Here is a 22,633-nt window from a genome sequence, read left to right as displayed (position 1 = left end):
CATCGCTGCGTCTCGCTCCAACCTATAGCTACTCGCTGTTGCCTTAGACCAATGTCGTGACCGGGCCGTAAAGTGAATGCCTTACGGAAGGCCTGTTGCTATTTAATTTCTTATGTTTAAATGATCTTAGTCGTCTCATAGAGTTCAGTTGGATTAGTTTTTGGCATTGGATTATTTAGATGTCTGTTTCCCAAAATAACTGTTTTTAGATAGTTCTGCCAGATCATTCTCGCCAACAACCTATGCCTCGATTATCACAGCATACATTTTCCAAATCACGTAGTTCAATGATATGCCAAAATACTTGTTCATACTGTCCAATTTTTGTATCCCCCACCTCAAAATATCCTGTTGCTGGAAGACCCAAAAGCATACAACTTTGGTAATATGGACAAAAAAAACGGGTTTTTCAGCAAAATTATATTTTGGGAAAATCTTTCATCGTATGCAAATTGAGGAAAGGCTTTAAAAAACATTACATAGAATTGGACGTATTTTAAGGAGAGGTGTACTGTAAAATTATATGCGTTTTTTTTTTCAAATTAATGATCTAAGAAACATTAAAGCAGCACGTTTTGAGAAACTGTTATTTTGGGAAACAGTATGAACCAAAAAGGTAACTTATTTTCACGCTCCCTCTAAACGTGGCCCAGTGAAGTCCGGTGCTTATTACGCGATTAAAGTAAGCAAAAAGTGTCAATTTTCCTTTCCTTGAGTAATATTTAATTTTCATTGTAGTTTTTATGAGAGGGAGCGAATCAAGATCTTTATCCGCATCGTTTTTGACAATTGCAAGTAGCTTGTAAGCAGCTAATGTAAGTTAAACTAGTGATTCAATCTACGATTTAATATTTATATTCATTTTTGGATGAATATTACGTACATATTTTTTTCACAAGGATTATTCGGTCGCTAGAGGCAAGTTTTTAATGTTATAGACATTTCAATGGTAATTTAAATAGATTGACATGATCGGGACTTAAATATCTTCATTCAAATGAAAATGACCATGCTGATGGTAGGCATGTAAAGTATTGTTAGAAGAAACTAAATTATGTTCATGTTTTGGTGTTTGGATAATAAATTGTGGATTGGAATGAAATGTTGATTGAAATCAATCGTAATCTAATTCAATTGCCTTTGTTAATTGCTTTATATAATAAGTAGTATATTTTTGTAATCACAGGTGTTTATAAACAACATTTAGGCACTATGTAAGGTTAGTTGGTGTACGAATAATTCCATATGATGTATAATTACAATTTTCTGCCGCAATTCGTTGGACTAGCCTGGTTTTTGGCTTGACTGACTGAATTACTGTTTTCTAATCATGGGTTTAAGTTTCAATCAAATACATCATACCAGGAAAGACTGTTTAATTAATTTATAAAACAGGATATATACTTACGTTCATAACCCCGTTTATACTACATTATCATTTCACGTGTGTTTCGATGAAAATACATTTTTACAGACTGTTTGCTTGTTTTATTTGCTTATAATTATGAATTATTTTTATCGAAGTTGCGTTAAGTATTCGACAGTTTCCATTTGTGTCGCCTCTAGAATCTGAAGAGCATCATATTCACTGTCCAATTGCTCGAGAATTATCGTTTTTTCATTTATCTGAGCCTGAAACCATATTTATTACTCGTTAGGTTATATATCATTGTTATCCCGTAGCAAAAGGATGCTCATTGCATGAGGAACTTTTAGGTAAGGAACCACATTTGATATTTATGTGGAAGAGTTTGTGGAAATCCCCATCATTTGTTGCAAGTGGAAAAAGCGAATGATTTTCTTTACATGGCGGTATTTGGTCTATTGGCTGAATCTATCTTACTTCATTAGTCCGCAGTGTATCATTTATTAATCATAGTACCTGGGCGACCGAGCTTAGCTCGGAGTTCGAAAATTCGCGCCTTCCGGGACCTAAGACTAAGCTAGATCGATTTTTCATCCCCAAAACCCACATAAAACAAATTTCAGCGAAATCGTTAGAGCGGTTTCCGAGATCGCCGGTATATTTAAATAAATAAATATACAAAATAAGATACGAGCCGTGGAACCGTTTATATGGGGATATAACTTGCCTGTAATTTCGCTTGTTCAGTTTCTCTTTCTTTGGCGATAGATTGCAGAAGATTCATAGAACCGATCGCAGCCATTTTCTGTTTCTCCACGTTCTCGCCAAGTTCCGTGAGCGTGGCTAGCAGAGAGTTGATGATCTTACCAAAATCTTGTATCTCTATAAAAAAAAGGTTTTTCTAAAAACCATTGCCAGATAACGCCATCCAACAAAATGTATGTTAGGTAGGCCCTACTACTTACTGGTCTCATAATCTTTGCAAGTATCCCTCACATCTTCAGTCTCTTTTAGTATGGTGGGTTCTAAGACCCTAATTTTGTTTATATCATCGTAGTAAAGATGAGCTTTTTGCAATTCTTCTGCCATTTTTATTGATAGCTAACCTATTATTTTTTTCAGTCCTTTTTGCGGTCTAATGCATAGCAAAAATATTTCACTTTGTTGTCTTTTGAGGAATGTTTCATAGCAACCGTTGTTATTCCGCTACAAAAAAGGCTACGCAAAGGGCCCACCGCGACCCGCGTCCGAGGTGTTACCTCTCTGTCTCACATGTAAATTCGTGTGTAGATATGACAGGGAAGCAATACATGGAACTTGACTCTTCGCCTTCAGGTCAGGTTATAAAATCCCACGTTTGTAGAGTCCAATTCCAGGGGGAAATCTATCGATTGACAAATCGATTGTGTACTTTTCTGGCTGGCCACCCCATTACAAGTTTAACGTAAAAACGCCTTAACCATTTTGACATATCGTTGACATTTGTTTTGACGTAAAGTAAAATAAATAAAATCTGTATCAAATCAAATTTTATTTAATTACTTTGTTACATACATACTAAGTACCTACAACAAGAATATAGTGCTTAAGTTATCTAGAGCTACGGAAGCTAAGAATTTATCGCAGCCTAATGTTTCTCTAACAGTGTATTTGTGAAAATGGAAGGGTTGACTCAGAATGAGAAAACTATTTGGTCTTGTTGGGAGGAAAAATCGGCCAGGGATGTGGTCCGAGAGGCTGCAAATAAAGGCAGTCACATAAACTTGGCAATAAAATACTTGATGCACAAGAACTCGTGGAATGAAGACACTGCAAGAGACTGGTTTATGGCTGAAGTAAGTACCTATAGAACATATTGTAATTATTGTTATTTAACTACAAATTAATTTATTACTGTAGCTATTGTTCTGTTTACTCATAAGTGTATGTGAATGAGCGTGCTAGTACCTAATTTGAATTTTTAAATTAATTCCCTAAGTTTATTGAGTCTATATTAATTATTATGGTTCATTGTTGTTATCTCACTATATTGTTACATCTAGGTCAGAGCCTGGACAATCCAACTTCTGTTGAGAAAACAAATATTCAAAGTGCTTCATGTCCTAAATAAAGTTGGTATAGATCCGTCCGAACATCTAATGGATCTCGCACAGTCCTCACCAGAGATAGAATTTAGAGATTTCATAGTCCAACATCTAGACAAGCTATCGTTGGATATGAAAGGTGATACGGTAACAAGATGGCAAGACTTCAAGAGACATTGGATGTTACTCCAACACTTAGAAAAATCCTTTGAATGTGACGGGACTTTCAAGCAGAACAAAGTCTTTGGAACTGGTAAAAATAGAATCTTTGTAAATGAAAGTGAAATAAAAGCATTGACTATAGAGAAGATACAGGCTTGTACTCTACAATGGAAGAGCAAAATCGCTTCCGCTCTCTTCCTGGATTCATTTGGTGAGTAGCCTACTTTCTTATCTCTATCTAATTACTATGCACATAATTTAATTGTCCATCGTCAATAAATTAGTTGCTATGTTCTGATAAGAATGATAAATCAGTTTGCAGAGTATTCTATATCAGTATTATTTAATGCTAATTGTTATTGATACATATGTAAATATGAAATGAAACTATGGCAACGGATTAAAGGATCGCGTATAATGAATTTACAATTCATCCCGACGTTTCAAACACTTTACAGCATTCGTGATCAACGGGTGACTGAGGAAAAATTACAATGTGCAAAAGCTACCCACATACAAGAAATATTAACAAACCATGATCATAAATAATATAGATTTCTAAAGCAGGTTCACACACTATAAATAAAGCTAAATACAATATTAAAAAAAATTACCATTACTATGTTAAAAAACAATTAATCAATGAATCTACACAAAATTGACAAAAACAAACTGCAAATGTTCAACACCATACAACACAAATGCCTCACAGCATGCTGTTTTATTTCATGAGTAACTATCGCAGTAACCGAAGACAATATTAGTAAATAATTTGTTAAAAATGGTAAAAACTTTGGACTTTTTTTTTTTTTAATGTTTTTTTTTTTACTAGCCTGATATAGTGTCCCATTGCTGGGCAAAAGTCTCCCCTCGCTTCTTCCACTCAACCCTGTCATTTGTGTCATCCCCAATCTGGATAAAATGTGATTGATACCAATGAGGAGGCACAGTCAAAGGTTATGACAGATGGCGCCACCCTATTAGTCTATAGGTGAGAGCGAGAAGATGATACGTTTTTTCTCTCTCACAAATATGAATGACAGTGACATGCCTAGACACTTGCACAGGCGCCGGGATAAAATGTCAGTGTGCCTCCTCATTATGGTTCAAAATTAACTAACATTATAACTATTTTTTCTTTCAGAGTTCTCTCTCTTGGATTTCTCAACACCATTAGAAATGTGGAACCACCTTGTGGAACAAAACAAAGCCATGATTCTAATCCGCTGGATCAACTTGCAAATGTCCGAGGTGGTGAGAGACATGAATTCCCGATACAATTTCTTTAACAATGACAGCTTTGTCAAAAAGCTTCTGAATGTTGACACCAAGGGCTTCCCAGATGAGGTTCTTGATACATTAGATGAGATCTTTCGAAAATGGCCCATCACTGATGAAATGATAGCCAGCGTTGCTAATAGTGGCTGTTACGAATACACTAAAATGTGTATTTACGATACACTGTGTTCCTATGGCATAGTCAATAATAATGAAACTAGCGATTTGAACAAAATTATAGCCAGATTAGCTCGAACTAAAAATCTGAAACTTATTGATGATATTTTCACTGAATCTTGCTCCAATATTACTAAACAACATTTCTATGTAGAATTAGCTAAGTATTGTGTAAAAAATAAATTGTATAAAGTGTTGACAATGTGTGTCGAGGGCAATATACTTGACACAGATCTCTCTAACGTTGAACAGGAGGCCAAGGACTGTATAAATCTTTGGCTATTGTTTAAAAGCATTGAGCAGACTTCAGACAGACAGAGCCACGTAGTGCCGGTGTATAAGACGTGCCAGCAGATAGCCAAAGATGACATTGACAATTATATTTGTTCCAATCCCCATCTAGTCCTCGGTATGATCCTTCTTGAAGATGGAGCAAAGTTATTTGACGTGTTCTCAAACGACGAATTCATTATATTTAAAGGCTTTAAACTGCCAAATAAAGGTTACAAAGAGAAGCTTCCTCATTTACACAATGTTTATAAGAAATATTTAGATACGAATCCATTTTACGAGTCTAAAGACGTCAACGTATATCAACTACTTTCTGGTTACCGTGGCTTAGATGTTTCGAAAATATTTGAATTCCAATTGATAAATCAGAATACTTCCACCGTAGTGTGTGATAAAGCGGACCGCCGTAGTTTGGGTAGTCTTCTAGCTAACGATGTGCAAGTAAACGCTAGTTGCGTAAAGGCATTGTCCCAAAAATCAGTTGACATGCCGGATTTTGCGAACGAAAAACTGATGAAAAGATACGGTTATGTGGCGAAATTGAGCCACATCTACTATTTGAAGCAGTACCGTCCCTGCAACGCCAGTCAGGCATTTGTTGTACAACAGTATCAGATGTATAATCGCCTGCAAGATAAGAGTATAAAGAGCGCTTGCTGTGAAGCTCATGCGTTAGCTCTGCAGCACTGGGATGATCCAGCAATGGTGGCCTGTGCCATATCATTCGTGGCCATGATTGGTTGCAACCCTACACGTTGCAGAGTTCATATGACCGCAGCACGCATGATAAAAGAATACTTACTGTATCATAAAGGATATGGCCAAGACAAAGCTAACAAAGCGGTGAACGAATACATGTCCAAACTTATACAGAGCAGCGATGACGCGGCTAAGGACATTTTGGAGAGCCTTGAAGAGATAACTATGCACACGCTAAAAAGTAAACAAAATGCAGAAGGAGAAGTAGAAATGTCAGTAGCGCTTTTTGAATCCCAGACAATGATAAAATTCGCAATGCTGCACAATCTGCCTTTACCCGAAAATTTACTTCGAGAGTTTGTGAAGCGTGGCTCTTGGTTCAACTTTTTATTATTCGGCGACGTATTTCGATACCCTTTGAGTCAAATGTTAAAGCTCTCTCAAGAGTTCGAGCAGAAATCTTACGCTGAGCATTTGAAGTACATTATGATGAATAAGAATGTGGAGGAAGGCTCAGAAAAGGATTGCAAGACAAACTCGACCAATGGACAGAGGAGATTAAACAGGCTGAGTTCTTCTGAAGTGGTAAGTTTAAAATCATATTACGTCCCCTCTAAGTCCGATTTTTTTTTATAATAGCCCGTTTATGTGTCCCACTGCTGGGCAAAGGCCTCTCCCCGTGATTTCCACAGCTCCCGTTGGTGTACTATTTCTAGCCAATTAATTATGAAGGTATCAAGGTCGTCCCGCCATCTCTGTCTGGCCCGGCTACGTCCGCGCTTAATTTGAGGCATCCACTTGGTGGCTATGCTGGCTCACCTCTCCGGCTGCATGCGTCAAACGTGGCCTGCCCAGTCCCACTTTAGTCTGGCGGTCTTTTCCCCCACATCAGCTATTCGTGTTTTGGAGCGCATTGTAGTGTTTCGGATGCGATCCATCCTAGTAACACCTAAAATACTGCGCTCCATTGCTCGTTGCCTAAATCCGATTAGTCTTATTATATCTACATCACTAATACGTACATGCCTTAGTCGAGAAAATGATGGTTGAACGTTATGACCGTCATAAACGCCAATCACTCGTACGGCCATAAATAAATAAATAAAAATAAATAAATAAAATAATATTTATTGCCACAACTAAGACGACTGTACAACTTAATACTACGTATACATTTACATTTACAGAAAAAATAAGCTCGACTTGGCGGGGGCACTACCGTGCCCCCAGAACCAAAGTCTTTACCTAAAAAAAACTAGGCAATGGGTACCAGTCTCAGTATGTGCTAGTTAGACAGTGTAAGCTATCTAGCGCTGATTTTCAGACTAGCCTCCTAGCTAGGTCGTCCACGATTCCAGCAACTGCCAAACTATATAAATAACCCAATACGTTATATGTATATGACCCATATGATAGGACCTTATCAGAATTGCTTGATTTTTGGTGACATTTATTTGTGTTTTAGAGCCCGAGTGGCAGCGTCACATTTGAGTTCCCTTCTCGCGGTGTATCGCGTGAGCTATGGGAGGTGGCAGCCGCGTGCCATGGCCCTGAGGACCCGCCAGCCGCGCTAATCCGCTCCGCACATCTGTGTCGCGAACCTCTGCTTGTTCTGCTCGCGGGTTGCTATGAGGTAAGTGACTTTGGTTTGGGGGCCCTCCCATGTTCAACACGCTTGGAAATTTATTCGTGTATGAGGAACAAAACTCTTCTCATTCTTACCATAAACGTTCACTAAAGTTAACAAGCCGATAAAAACGTGTGGTGACGGGTTAAGAATTTCACTACCCCCTTTCTTCCCGTGGGTGTCGTAGAAGTCGACTGTGGGATATGGGTTAAATTGTGGCGTAGGCGAGAGGCTGGCAACCTGTCACTGCAATGTCACAATTTGGATTTCTTTCAACCCCTTTTTGCCAAGAGTGGCACTGAAACTTAGTAGTTCATGTGCTCTGCCTACTCCTTTATGGGATACAGGCGTGATTATATGTATGTATAAAAATTGTTTGTCCCTTTCCGTCATACCAATACGTCGGAAAGGGACAAACGATTTCTATCGGCTTGATAACTTTAGTAAACGTTTGTGAATAAGGGGTTAGTCATTATACCTCCTTTATTGCTGAAGGACGTGCCTGCTGTAAGAGATTTTTCATTACGTTCTTAATTATACCATATGACTTTGATTATACATATACCTATTCATACGATTCTGTCTTTAGTAGTAGTGAGCACTACTTCGTGAGTAGTCTTGTCAAATTTGTCTAAATAATAAAATAAATAATAAATAAATATTTGGGACACCTTACACAGATCAACTTAGCCCCAAACTAAGCAAAGCTTGTACTATGTGTGTCTAAGCGACGATATACATACTTAAATAGATAAATACATACTTATATATACATAGAAAACATCCATGACTCAGGAACAAATGTCTGTGCTCATCACACAAACAAATGCCCTTACCGGGATTCGAACCCAGGACCGCGGCTCAGCAGGCAGGGTCACTACCGACTGAGCCAGACCGGTCGTCAAATACTTGAAGCAAGTTGACAACTCGGCAACGCCCAAAAGTATATATCAGATATATCCCATTTCAGCCGAACGCGGTCTTCGTACTATGGTCACAATGGATCCTATCGTCCCTGGCAACTCCCGCCCCGGACAGTGCTTTACTGGCAACACAGCAAAACGTGTCCCCGGACTTGTTCCAACAGGTCGCGGAGCTGTGTCTGAGAGAAGGCTACGTGACTACACTACATGAGGCCATGCTGGTCTTTATGCCGGTAAGATTGGCGCTAGAACTTTCAAAACACTTTGAAAATATTACTAAACTCTGCCTTAGTTGATTAGTTTCCCCTCCTCCTTGCGTTATTCCGGCGTTTGCCATGGCTCATGGGAGACTGGGGTCCGCTTTGACGCCTAATCCCAAGATCCCGTAGGCACTAGTTTTATGAAAGCGACTGCCATCTGAGCATCCAACCCGAAGGGTAACTAGGCCTTATTGGGGTTAGGCCGGTTTCCTCACGATGTTTTCCTTCACCGAAAAGCACTGGTAAATATCTAATGACATTTCGCACATAAGTTTCGGAAGACTCATTTGTACGAGCCGGGTTCGAACCCGCGACCTCCGGATTGAAAGTGGCACGCTCTTACCGCTAGGCCACCAGCGCTTTCTTAGCTAATCAGTTTATTCCTCGATTTTTTAAATACCTTCTCATTATGTATTCGGTTCAGTTCAGCTAATCCCTATGTCCTATACCTCCAAAATTGGCCATCCAATGGTGTTTCAGCCTAGCAGTTTTTACATCTGTGTCTTATTGCAGGAAAGTCCTTTAGCACTTCTGACAGCATTTCTCTGCCGCACTCTAAAACAGCGCATATTCGACTGTCAGACCAGCAAGACTCTAGCCAGCTTCCTGCAACTTTGCCAAAGACGATACAGCGTGGATGCCAATGGTCTACCCAGCCGGTTGTCTAAAGAAGCTTATCAGAGAATAGCTACGGCGCTGGTGAAGATAGCTCTTAGCCAGGGATTTGACAGCGCTTTTCATCAGAGGGAGTTTCTCAAGTGCCTGGCTGTGGCGCAGTTTGGGAAGGGATTTTCGGGTAAGTTATTATACTTTTTACTCTAGAGACTTCTCTCTTACTCTGCCAACGTCACTACAGTGTCGATGCCAATGGTTTACCCAGCCGGTTGTCTAAAGAAGCTTATCAGAGAATAGCTACGGCGCTGGTGAAGATAGCTCTTAGCCAGTGATTTGACAGTGCTTTTCATCAGAGCGAGTTTCTGAAGTGCTTGGCTGTGGCGCAGTTTGGGAAGGGATTTTCGGGTAAGTACTTTTTACTCTAGAGACTTCTCTCTTACTCTGCCAACGTCACTACAGTGTCGATGCCAATGGTCTACCCAGCCGGTTGTCTAAGGAGGCTTATTAAAAAATATCTACGGCGCTGGTGAAGATAGCTCTTAGCCAGGGATTTGACAGCGCTTTTCATCAGAGGGAGTTTCTGAAGTGCCTGGCTGTGGCGCAGTCTGGAAAGGGATTTTCGGGTAAGCGTAGGTGGACTTTACAGACGGTAAACTAGGCAATGAAAAGTCCAAACCATATCAAATTTTTCTCTCAGTTTAGCGCTTAGTTGACTTGTTATACCAGGGAATACGATTTTTAAGTTATCTATTATCTTTTACAATAATAACCCTGTAGTTATAAATTACTGAACCTCTTTGTTTCAGTGCCTTCTCCAAACTTCGTTACATTACACGAGATCCTTCAAATATCCATGGAGACACCGACAGTCGTGGACGTGTCTAAAATGCTGCAAGACGACTCGGGCCAATACTTGCTCCAGTGCGTGGAAAGTTACACCGCCAGTAGAAATTACGATGTTGCCCTCAAGATAGCCAAGCTAGCCAGTGTCCCCGTCAACGACATTTTAATGGCCGAGTGGGCGCACAAACACGAGATGCTTCTGATGAAGGAAGATGGCGTCGATGGCAAGGAATGGACTCTTTTCATTGCTAAATGCAGCGAGGCTTTTAAAAAAGCAGCAGTAACATTCAACGACGCTACGGACTTTTTAGTGTACTACGTGAATGAAATCAATGATAATGTACAGAAATTCTACGCTTATAGAATCATTATGAGCTGGTTCGAAGAAAACTTAGAGTACGGACAGAAGAGAGAGCGCATCGAGCATTTGATGTGGGGCGCTTATTTCAAAAGCGAAGCACAAAACGAGGTGTTCTTAAACAGTTATCAGAGTACCCTGCATTTTATACTGAACGGGCAAAAGGATCCGAGTTTGTCGAAGAAAATTGGTGTTGTTGACACAGAAAAGCCATTTTCGATGGAGTTGCGAGAGATAGAAGTTGAGTCTGACGTTGGGAATATTGAAGATGTGGTTATTTTGGAAGATGTGGAAGCGGTAGAGAACTGGAGACGGGTTATTAATCAACTGCTCGAGTTGAAGTTGCTTGTAGATGCTTTTAGGCTTTCCGTCTTATTCAAGGTACCTTCGGAGCACATGTATAGGAGCCCGCCGTGTCCAGTGCAGATCATTCGGACGTGTCTGAAGTTGGCCGAGGGTTCTTGCTTGCCGTACGATTTGCCGCAGGAGCTGAGATTGGTTATCTCGTCGCCGTACTTGCAAAATAAATTGACGAGTGAGTAACATGTACTGTGATACTATTTACTTTAAATCATTGGCCAAAAGCCGGGTCCACACTGGCCTCACGCCTCGCGAGGAAAACGTCTGTGCTCATGCGCGCACGTTTGCCTCGCCCGAGCAAATTTGCTTGGCAAGATGGCGGCCTCGGTCAGCTGTTCAAAATAGTTCTGCACGCGGGCGTGCCGCCAGTTTAGACCCGGCTAATTACGTATTTACGTATTAGGCCACAAGCCAGTCCAATTGACAATTTTGACAACTCAGGAAACTGTTTCAGCCAGTGATACAGTCTATATAAAATTTTATGTTTTTAGTGAGAATAGTCGTCAAAATAGAAGTGACTTTTATATATTATCTTTAGTCAATTGTCTGTCTTTGTTACTGGTAATGTGCGATCTTTACTCTTAAGTGTGTTTGTTTAAAAACGTATTTTTTTTTCAGCATCTGGCATATCAGATGCCAGCTTCGAAGAGCTAGTGATTATCCAAGAAAAACAAGAGACCGCCAGCGAAGGTTGTCAACTGGCAGCTAGAGAGGAGGCAGATCGTCTCACCGCCTTAGAAGCTCTAGCGGCCCGCAGCGGCCTTTCCATTGCTAAGCACATAGCCGCTTACTACCGTATAGCACTGCATATAGGCTGGCAATACACGGCAGTGTTGAAGTATAGAGGATTGTCTGTGGATTTTATCAATTTGGTCAGCGGACGAACTCGTATGTCGCTGGCGAATCTTGTGTTTCGGACTTTTAACATTCCTTCCAAGCAGGTAACTATGATTTTATAAGATATTTTATTGTAGTTATATGTATTGCTAAGTATATAGCCGCTTGCTACCGTATAGCACTGCATATAGGCTGGCAATACACGGCAGTGTTGAAGTATAGAGGATTGTGGATTTTATCAATTTGGTCAGCGGTCGAACTCGCATGTCGCTGGCAAATCTTGTGTTTAGGACTTTCAACATTCCTTCCAAGCAGGTAACTATGATTTTATAAGATATTTTATTGTATTGATATGTATTGCTAAGTATATAGCCGATTACTACCGTATAGCACTGCATATAGGCTGGCAATACACGGCAGTGTTGAAGTATAGAGGATTGTCTGTGGATTTTATCAATTTGGTCAGCGGTCGAACTCGCATGTCGCTGGCGAATCTTGTGTTTCGGACTTTTAACATTCCTTCCAAGCAGGTAACTATGATTTTATAAGATGTTTTATTGTATTGATATGTATTGCTAAGTATATAGCCGCTTACTACCGTATAGCACTGCATATAGGTTGGCAATATACGGCAGTGTTGAAATATAGGGGATTGTCTGTGGATTTTATTTTGGATAGCGGACGAACTCAGATGTCCATGTCGCTTGCGAATCTTGTGTTTAGGACTTTAAACCTTCTAAGCAAATAGTAATTTCTAAAGTAAATATTATTATGTAAATTAAACGAATAATAAAATTGTTCTTGAAATGATATACTAGTAAGATCTACAGGGATAAAATAGGTCATATACTTTTTAGATCAACTATACGTAGGTAAAGTACGAACTTTACTTTTATAGTACTTTGATGAGACTGGGTTGTGGTTGTTTTTGACATTTATAATTAAACAAATAAAAAAGTAATGATCATATACGTGCATGTGTATTTTAATTACACTAAGTACACAGGGATTTCAACATATCGCAAAAAAAATATTGTCATATGCCAGAGAGTTGAAATCATCCCTATTCGTCTTAAATCAAAACTTTAATTCGCTTACAGATCGCTGAATACCTGTGCCACGAAATGGTAGCAGCGATAATCTGCCCCCACCTAGTGAAAACCTCCACATTCCGTCAAAAAGAGCATTTTCAATACACGCTCTGGGGCTACGCTCTCAACTCCGACATCGAAATGTTCCTCAACATGCGACCCGACTGCTGCAGCCACATCGGGAGACTTATACTGGACCATCTGATGGCTTTTAGAAAGATTTATAAATCTGGAGCAACTCCAGTCCCAGAGAGCACTCTAGACGACAGCTGTCTTGACTTAGAAACTCTAATAGATGAGGAATATTCAAACGTGGAAAGCGAAGAAGTAGAATCAGCTATAACTGATGGAGGTACTTTAAACTCCGCTGAGACTGCGTCTGTCTATTCGACAGTGTCAACCGTGTATACAGTTGGGAGTAAAATGACGAAAGACACTAGGAGGAACTTGTTTGATGTGATTTCGAGGAGCAATATCCATATTCGGTATGAGGTCAAGTCGAATATTAGGAAGATTACTAAGGGTGCTAAATTGTCGACGAAACAGGTGAGATAACCATTTTATGCTTTATAATGTTTGATTATATGTAAATAATGGTAAAAAAAGTGTGAGAACAGGGGGGTTACTATGACGTACTAAAGACGTTCAGTTTAGGTTGAGAACACAGCTATATCGCTCCGTCCCTCTCTCTCAACCTAAACTCGATATCGTTGCTCGTACCAAATCCAATCGACTGCGCTAGATAAGTAAAGCAAGGCTCTAGTAGAATCTACGCATCTTGTTCTCATAAGTAGCTCTCATATCTACTTGCTCTACTTATTTCCCTCATAAAAACTACTACAAAATATGTCATTTGATATTTGCCAGTCGCTTTTCGGTGAAGGAAAACATCGTGAGGAAACCGGACTAATTCCAATAAGGTCTAGTTTACCCTTCGGGTTGAAGGTCAGATGGCAGTCGCTTTCTAAAAACTAGTGCCTGCGGAAAATTTTGGGATTAGTTGTCAAAGCGGACCCCAGGCTCCCATGAGCCGTGGCAAATGCCGGGATAACGCAAGGGAGGATGAAACACTAGTACAAGACAGGCATAGTTTCATTCAGCCTCATTTGCTTGAAAAGGCATCGCGAGCCGGCTGCATGCGCTGTGTGCAAGCTCCAGTTAGCTATAAGCTTGCCATATATGAAATGCGTGCGTGTAGCGGAAACGATGCCGCCCTAAGTCGACTTGGCGTCGCGTCGGTCTGTTCAGCAAGAGCTCAGGGTGTTAGGGATCGGGTGGGAGGAGGTTACGCAAACCACAGTATAATAAAGAGTACTATCAGTATGGCCAATCCCGCTCCCCGCTTAAAGTGCCGCCCACCCCGTCACAGTTACCGCATGTCAAAAATGCGAACAGTCGACCTGTCATATTTCACTCATACAAGCATAGTACGCGTTCATCTACACGTGCTTAGACTGTGCAAAAACGCCTCTTTCATAAATTTGATCGCCAGTGTCCGAAGTGTGCCCAAAACTGCCCAAGACCGGAGTAAAATAAATGGTGAAATATGATTCGAGCCCTACACCCCAGCAGAGGGTAACAGTAACAGGATTTCAAGAAGAAGAGTACCATATGTAATGTCGTAATGATTAATCATTATTTCTTTCGCAGGTGAACATAATATCGATCGAGTTGCTAGTGGTGGCGCATGAGTGTTTCTCGTGCGCGTGCGACACAGAGGGCGTGGCAGTCGTTTTGCGGTCAGCGCAGGCTCTCACGGCGCAACTACTCGCGGCGCGTTCTTGGCGACTCATGTAAGTTTAAATTCTTGAGAATAGACTGACTTGGGAGGCGACAGTCTGTTCTAAGAGCGCTTTCACGAGCACAGCACTAAAATCGCTATTTGCGAGCCAGCGTTTAATCATACCGTGAATATCAATTGAAAGGGATTTCTGAGTAGTTTACAAATATATAACATACTATTGCATTTTCTCTAACAAATTATTAGAAAATATCCAGAAATGGTAATAATTGTGATGGTGGCTAGTTTTAAAAAAGTAGTTAAGTAAAGCGAGTGAATCGACATTTTTTGAGTACACATGCTTCATCCTAGACTGCAACGGCACTTTCATCAGGTGTGGTCAAATCATAGACTAAAAAAAAATAGTTTACGTTGAATATAAAACAATGTGGACCTTCCATTTGTTCTTCAAAAAATATTTCTGACAATAACACTTTATGTATATTTTTTGTATGTTGTTTCGTGCGACTGAATACGATACACCAACATAACAACACCTGGCAGGCAAGTATGGTCGCGCGATAAATGATAAAACATCTGACCGTCCCTATCGCACTTACAAATAGTACCTGCCTTATGTATTCTAGAAATAAGTATTCTTGCAAATAAAAAAAATAAACATAACATAACATACAATCACGCCTGTATCCCATGAAGGGGTAGGCAGAGCACATGAAACTACTCAAGTTTCAGTGCCACTCTTGGCAAATAAGGGGTTGAAAGAAAACGAAACTGTGACATTGCAGTGACAGGTTGCCAGCCTCTCGCCTACGCCACAATTTAACCCATATCCCACAGTCGACTTCTACGACACCCACGGGAAGAAAGGGGGTGGTGAAATTCTTAACCCGTCACCACACGGGGAAAAAAAAAATATTCATCTATAATTCTATGTACAGGGTGCGGCTATTGACGGGTCTGGCGCGGTACACAGAGATGGCTTATGTGTTTCAAGCGCTACGCGATAAGCATCAGTTCGAGTTCCTACTCGGCCAGTTCGACTTCATGCTGGGACAGCAGAAGGAGAAGATCACGGAGTTCCAACAGGTTAGCAGCGTATACAACAAAACTTAAAACGGTTCTAGTGATGGAAACAAGTTTAGTTTAGTTTTATTTATCTCATACTAGCTTTTGCCCGCGGTTTCGCTCGCGTTAGAAAGAGACAAAAAGTAGCTTATGTTTTATTTTCTACCTTATCAATCAATCAATTACAACAACTGTTTCCAGGGTTTACTTGACTACCTCAAAACCCACTGTCCCGGTGACACCGACACCTACATAATGGTGGCTCTTCACTTCAACATGTACTCCGAAGCCGCTAACGTGAAGCGAAAACAGGCGCTCGACCTTATCTCGGATCTGGAGAAGTTGGCTATAGAGTCCACGCCAAAGGGGAGTGGAAGGAAACCTAGCCAACCGGTGTGGGTGATGATACATGACAATAATGTCACCAGGTATGTCTAAATATAAAATTCTAGCTTCTAGCCGCGGCTTCGCTCGCGTTAGAAAGAGACAAATAGAGGCCTATGTCACTCTGCATCCCGTCAATCTCCACTTAAAAAATCACGACTATTCGTCGCTCCGTTTTGCCGTGAAAGACGGACAAACAAATAGACACACACACTTTCCCATTTGTAATATTAGTGTGATTAGTATGGATACTATTCTTTAATACGTGGGAGGTTAGATTTGGAGTGAAAGCAGGCGCTCGACCTCATATCGGATTTGGAGAAGTTGGCTATAGAGTCCACACCAAAGGGAAGTGGAAGGAAACCTAGCCAACCGGTGTGGGTGATGATACACGATAATAATGTCACCAGATGTGTGAATATAAGGTTGTAAGTCCATTTCATCTTGTCTGGAGTCAGGTTTAGATAAGAAAAAAGGCCATAGATATTAAATCTCCGTTAGAAGATGTAAAGTGTGTGCCGCGCTTTAACATATTTTCAGTATATTTAGGGTAGGTAGAGACATGTTTTCATGACACCAGTTTAGAAACGGAAACAGATCCTACATCTTATTTTAGACCTGTAGGGCAATCATGGTCGCGCGATAAATGATAAAACATCGGGCCGTCCTTATCGCACTTATAAATAGTGCGATAGGGACGGCCTGATGTTTTATCATTTATCGCGCGACCATAATTGCCTGCCTGGAGAAGTTAGAACACGCTCCTAAGGATGGTACAATGGTGATAACAGAATGGTTTTAAATTACATACAAGGTTTAGACCTTTTATTTTGGTATCAAAGTGTATTACGCTACGGCGTCATCCATATATTACGTCACAGTGTAAGGGGGAGGGGGGGGGTCATACTAAATGTGACAAGCCCTGTTAAAGGGATACAAAAAAGCGTGACATAGGGGGGGGAGGGGTCCAAAAACCTGAAATTTGGTGTGACGTAATATGTGGATGATCCCTACTGTGTATTTGGATTTAAATGAATTCGGTCATAATAAATAAATAAATAAATATTATAGGACATTCTTACACAGATTGACTGAGGCCCACTGTAAGCTCAAGAAGGCTTGTGTTGTAATAATAATAATATTCATTTATTTTTTACAGATCGATGCTCGAAACAGCGCTCAACCACAGCACGGACGCAGCTGAATTATACTTACAAGGCGGCTGTACGGGATTCGCAGGAGAGATGGCAGCACTAGCGCAGAACATAGCACTACAGATGTCGCTACTCAACGCCTCGCCTACGAGACTCATACTCAACAAGAGCACGGAACAGATGTACAAACTAGTCTCTGAGTATTTGAGGTAACATGCTAACAAAATACATACGAGGAAAGTTTGTCATTAGATTAGATTATACTCTAAAAATCTGACATTGTTAGTAGAAAGTACGCGCCAAATTCAATATTATATGGTAGTCAAGACTTCATGCTTACTATTTTAAATTTTCCGCCTTTTTAGGGTTCCGTAGTCAACTAGGAACCCTTATAGTTTCGCCATGTCTGTCTGTCCGTCCGTCCGTCCGTCCGCGAATAATCTCAGTAACCGTTAGCACTAGAAAGCTGAAATTTGGTACCAATATGTATATCAATCACGCCAACAAAGTGCAAAAATAAAAAATGGAAAAAAATGTTTTATTAGGGTACCCCCCCTACATGTAAAGTGGGGGCTGATATTTTTTTTCATTCCAACCCCAACGTGTAATATATTGTTGGATAGGTATTTAAAAATTAATATGGGTTTACTAAGATCGTTTTTTGATAATATTCATATTTTCGGAAATAATCGCTCCTAAAGGAAAAAAAGTGCGTCCCCCCCCCCCCTAACTTTAAGTAAGTAAGTAAGTTTATTTGCAAAGAATAAGTAGGTACATACATTAGCGTCTTAGGTCTTTTGAACCATATGTTTAAAAAATATGAAAAAAATCACAAAAGTAGAACTTTATAAAGACTTTCTAGGAAAATTGTTTTGAACTTGATAGGTTCAGTAGTTTTTGAGAAAAATACGAAAAACTACCCACCCTACCCTACACTGAGCGTGGCCCGACACGCTTTTGGCCGGTTTTTAAAATTTTCCGTCTTTTTCTACTATCAAAGTCGTTGTGCTTGAGCATGATACTTCTTAACAAAGATTGAAACTTTAGAAATGTTCCTTCCAATATACAGTTGTTTACAGCCTGACCAGACTAGTAAGTAAAGTAAGTAAATTTATTAATTAAAAACACAAAGTTTTACATATCACACAGGCAATGTCCGGTGAACTCCAAACTAGGCTAGGCCTGTATCTTGTGTTGCGGAATTTCATTACAACTATTTTCTTCATACTAAACCGTCACCGCATACAGCATCCCCAACACAATAGTCATGTAATAATTTAATTCATTTCTTGATTTCTTTCCAGTTTCATGGAGGGCCTAGTATTGCTGGCGCAACGTGGAGCGGCGGCGTGGCGCGAGCTAGCATATCGTCGAGCACTCGGCAACGACCAAGCTTACCTGCGCGACTGCGCCACCTATCGTCCTGATGTGGCACACGACTTCCTAACCAGGTAAGGTGTTGGGACTGTTAGAAGGGTATTACTGATATTATGCGAAGCGGCGGCGTGGCGCGAGCTAGCATATCGTCGAGCACTCGGCAACGACCAAGCTTACCTGCGCGACTGCGCCACCTATCGACCTGATGTGGCACACGATTTCCTAACCAGGTAAGGTGTTGGGACTGTTAGAAGGGTCTAGTGTTACTGATATTATGCGGAGCGGCGGCGTGGCGCGAGCTAGCATATCGTCGTGCACTTGGCAACGACCAGGCTTACCTGCGCGACTGCGCCACAGTATAAGGACGACTCGGTAGTTAATCTCCGGCAGCGGCGACGGGATCGGTATTTGGCTCTCTCGCACATCGCGGCAGCGCGGCCCGTACTGATGCGACCGGCATCCTCCGGTTCCGCATGTACTCGCTGAACCTCGCTGCGTGCGAGCGCTACTCAAGGACAAACCGCGCTGCGCAAAATTTGTTAGAAAAATTATTACTGGTTTCACAGATGTCATATATACCATAGATCAAGCAAACGTATCTACTTAGCGTTTCAAATGACCTGTCGTCCTGATGTCGCACACGACTTTCTGACCAGGGGGGTTACCATGACGTACTAAAGACGTTCAGTTTAGGTTGAAGTCAATCAAAACATAAAAAATGCCTCGTTACGTGATATTCTATAGCAGTTATGAACAATCAAGAGCTCAGGCAAGAAACCTTCAGTACAAAATTTGACACGCTCGGCCCCTATACAAATAGATGAACTTGTTTCTTCTACCTAAATAAAGTTCTGTGACTGGTTTTATACTGTGATTGCGCTACCTATCGTCCTGATGTGGCACACGATTTTCTCACCAGGTCAGTCGCTTCCAACTTCTTAAACCCGTACCAGAACCGTTTGCAGTTTTGAAATTGGAACCTTTTATCATTAGAGTTCACCTGTGGCACATTATTCTATGATTACCTATCCTATTTAAATATCAATTAAACGCCTACGCCTCATCTTTTTTCTTTCCAGATACAAAATCGAGAAGAATAAATCTGCTGTATCTCAAGCAGCCATGACTGAGCTACGGAATCTTCTGCGGTGATGTGCCACTAACGTTTTTACGTGTATTGCTTTTATAATGTGGCATTAAATGTTGTAATCGCAGGAAGTAGCATGTAATCTGGGGCTTATAGAAAGTGCAGTCGGAATGTACAACGAGCTGCAAAATTGCATGGCGAGGTTGTGCGATGAGTTGTCAGAACTTTACGATTTTTTAAGAGACCATTCCAATGATCTGGAAACTTCTTGCGCAAAGGAAAGAATTCCATGGAAATTCCTTCCCCCCTACGCTCCCCATATGGAGGGCTCCATGAGGCTGCAATTAGACGATGTAAATTTCACTTAAAGCGAGTACTAGGTCAAGCATTATTAACCTATCATGAATTTTATTCGATCCTTGTCAGCAATGCCGTTGAGGGCATTAATTTATTTTTTTGTGATAAGCACAGATATTTGTTCCTGAGTCATGGATGTTTTCTATGTATGTATTTATCTATTTAAGTATGTATATCGTCGCTTAGCACCCATAGTACAAGCTTTGCTTAGTTTGGGGCTAAGTTGATCTGTGTAAGGTGTCCCCAATTTTTTTTTAAATTCATTTATAATTACTCCATGCAATTTATCAGCTCAATGTACACGACCCTAGATTTGACCGGGCGTCGACATTTGAAAGACGCTATTGTCCCGGATTTTTTAGAACCTCTTTTTGACACATTTCCATTGAAATTTGTAGAGATGTGGCTAAGACGAATCGTTTGCAAAATCTAGCGATTATTTACGAATTGTTTGAATCGATTGTATGATGGGATGTAATTGAAAATATAATTGAAATTGTAAACTAGAAACGATTATTAAAACTAAACTTAACAAAGCACCGATTAAAATCTTGTCACTGAAATAAGCCGCGAAATTCAAATTTTCTTTGGTACGATAAACTATTCGTTAGTATTAGTAATAAACCTGTTTTCATCTTATTTAATTTTATTGTAATTTTTACTTCTTTTTTTCAAATATAAAAATTATTCGTATCGTATATTATAATAAAATAATCGATTTCTATCAACTGACGGAAATGTCATTTGAATCGAAGTGATAGACTCTGCTACAGCACTAGTTTAAAAATAAAAATGAACGATAAATGACATGATAAGTAAATGCTGTGTGATAAATTAATATCGTAAAATACTCACCAACGAAGATCCGCAAAAATATAACATGTGTTAGATTATGTTTAAAGTAAGCGAAATATTGTTTTTAAGTACTTGATTTTTTTAAATATTATTACAGGATTTTATTTAAAATTTCATTAGGTGGCGCGAGTTTACGTTTTGTGGACGATGTCATGTGTCAAAAAGAGGTTCTTACAAATCCGGGACAATAGTGTGAGAAATCTCTTATTGGCAAAGACTCAGCTCACATTCTGGGCCAGTGGTGGGTAAAGTACGGCCGACCCGCCACAAGTCCTTCAAAGTCGTGTGTTATATAGCCAGCACGATGGTAAAAATGCATCTTTGGTTTAAATCTGGCCCACCTCTTAATATTCCTTTTAATTTTGGCCCCCAATGAAAAAAGCTTGCCCACTGCCCACCACTGTAAGGCCATTTTACTCACTTTCTGTTCATGTTGCACTCATATGAATTTAACTATTATGTCGTAATAATTGAGACATTTGCAATTTTTAATGTGAAAAGGTGTCGAATTAAAATATCACTTTGTTGACTTAAAAACCCACTGTGCAAAGTGCGTTTTTGTAAATAACCAATGGCGTTCAAGAAGTAAAATTAGAGCATGCTTTGCTTAGTGGTCTAATATCAATATGGTCTTTGCTTTAAATGTCTTCGAAATTTGAAATGAAATAAGTAACGATCGTCATTTTGGTCTAGAGTTGTATTATCCCTATTGAAAAAAAAATGCAATATTATGATTAATATGATACTTGGTTATATTCATAACATTTGCAGATATTATTGTTTTTTTTAATTCTTGCTCATTATAAATTTGGAACACTTATTGTATGTATAAAATGTATATCAATGCAATAAAAAATACCAAAAAGTTAAATATTCATATGATTTAATACTCCTTATAAGGATAATAGAGTTGTAAAAATTATCTAAATATGTTCATAGATTTAAGGAAATTAAGTCTTTACTGTGATATATTCTCGACTGATTTTAAGATTGTAATATAATTTTGTAAGAAATCAGAAAATGTAATCTACTTATAAACATATTATTTTTATATTTAAGTGCCGAACTCATAAATGGCAATATTAATATGACATTAAATGGAATGTAGTCGATGCTTATATACGCATTTTATTTAATTAACTGTTTCTGTGCGGGTGACACGCCTGGCGTGCCATCAAGGTTTTTAGTATGGCGTATGACACGCGAGGCGACAAGTTGTTCGCCGCCATAGCGTAAACTTTTCGAAAATGGAACACGCAACGAATCGGTTAATGTTTTTTGAATTGCCTGAAAAATCCTAAATAACATAAAAAGATCAAAGTTAGTGCGATATGTTTTTCTTCGTATTTTCAGGGAAACTTGGGAACGTGTCATACTATTTCAGTCAGTCTCATTCTCAGTACAAGGAGTACTGATGTTGACCGAACTATCACGACAAAGACGAACGTTTCCGAGAAAATACGAGGTCAAACTATTGTTGCCTACATCACCGATAATATGGTCGCGCGATAAACGATAAAACGTGAGGCCGTCCTTTTCGCACTATTTGTAAGCACGAAAAAGACGGCCTGGCGTTTATCGAACGACCATGCTTGCCTGCCTGTATTATGCGTGTATTAGACCGTATGGTTTTCTTTTCAAC

The 22,633-nt window shown here is 39.9% G+C and overlaps 2 protein-coding genes across 2 annotated transcripts; one reads left to right on the top strand and one right to left on the bottom strand.

Moving 5' to 3' along the window:
* Positions 1–184: 184 nt before the first annotated feature.
* Positions 185–2,511, bottom strand: LOC125227980 (intraflagellar transport protein 20 homolog). Its single transcript, XM_048132415.1, has 3 exons — positions 2,332–2,511; positions 2,094–2,248; positions 185–1,632 (listed from the first exon to the last, which is right to left on the bottom strand). The coding sequence occupies exons 1-3, from the start codon at positions 2,453–2,455 to the stop codon at positions 1,516–1,518; spliced, it is 396 nt and encodes a 131-aa protein (XP_047988372.1). The 5' UTR covers positions 2,456–2,511; the 3' UTR covers positions 185–1,515.
* Positions 2,512–2,940: 429 nt separating this feature from the next.
* LOC125228234 (spatacsin) lies at positions 2,941–20,729 on the top strand. The gene is made up of 15 exons (XM_048132729.1): positions 2,941–3,201; positions 3,409–3,823; positions 4,757–6,642; positions 7,523–7,690; positions 8,655–8,840; positions 9,381–9,663; positions 10,289–11,218; positions 11,662–11,984; positions 12,981–13,517; positions 14,622–14,764; positions 15,651–15,798; positions 15,979–16,205; positions 17,321–17,524; positions 18,620–18,766; positions 19,772–20,729. The coding sequence occupies exons 1-15, from the start codon at positions 3,025–3,027 to the stop codon at positions 19,842–19,844; spliced, it is 5,847 nt and encodes a 1,948-aa protein (XP_047988686.1). The 5' UTR covers positions 2,941–3,024; the 3' UTR covers positions 19,845–20,729.
* The last annotated feature ends 1,904 nt before the right edge of the window (positions 20,730–22,633 follow it).

The sequence above is a fragment of the Leguminivora glycinivorella genome, chromosome 7 (assembly GCF_023078275.1).
Source record: "Leguminivora glycinivorella isolate SPB_JAAS2020 chromosome 7, LegGlyc_1.1, whole genome shotgun sequence".
Taxonomy (NCBI): Eukaryota; Metazoa; Arthropoda; class Insecta; order Lepidoptera; family Tortricidae; genus Leguminivora; species Leguminivora glycinivorella.
Note: the sequence above shows the minus strand (reverse complement) of the source record. Positions and strands in the feature narration are given on the sequence as shown.

What these genes read in the sequence shown, in the direction of transcription:
- LOC125227980 (XM_048132415.1), bottom strand. Translation starts at nt 2,455, where the DNA reads ATGGCAGAAGAATTGCAAAAAGCTCATCTTTACTACGATGATATAAAC. An exon ending in TTGCAAAGATTATGAGACCA is followed by an intron (nt 2,249 to 2,331) that starts GTAAGTAGTAGG and finishes TTTTTTTTATAG; the next exon opens with AGATACAAGATTTTGGTAAG. An exon ending in CTGAACAAGCGAAATTACAG is followed by an intron (nt 1,633 to 2,093) that starts GCAAGTTATATC and finishes ATATGGTTTCAG; the next exon opens with GCTCAGATAAATGAAAAAAC.
- LOC125228234 (XM_048132729.1), top strand. Translation starts at nt 3,025, where the DNA reads ATGGAAGGGTTGACTCAGAATGAGAAAACTATTTGGTCTTGTTGGGAG. An exon ending in GCGCGTTCTTGGCGACTCAT is followed by an intron (nt 14,765 to 15,650) that starts GTAAGTTTAAAT and finishes TTCTATGTACAG; the next exon opens with GGTGCGGCTATTGACGGGTC. An exon ending in CATGACAATAATGTCACCAG is followed by an intron (nt 16,206 to 17,320) that starts GTATGTCTAAAT and finishes TATTTTTTACAG; the next exon opens with ATCGATGCTCGAAACAGCGC.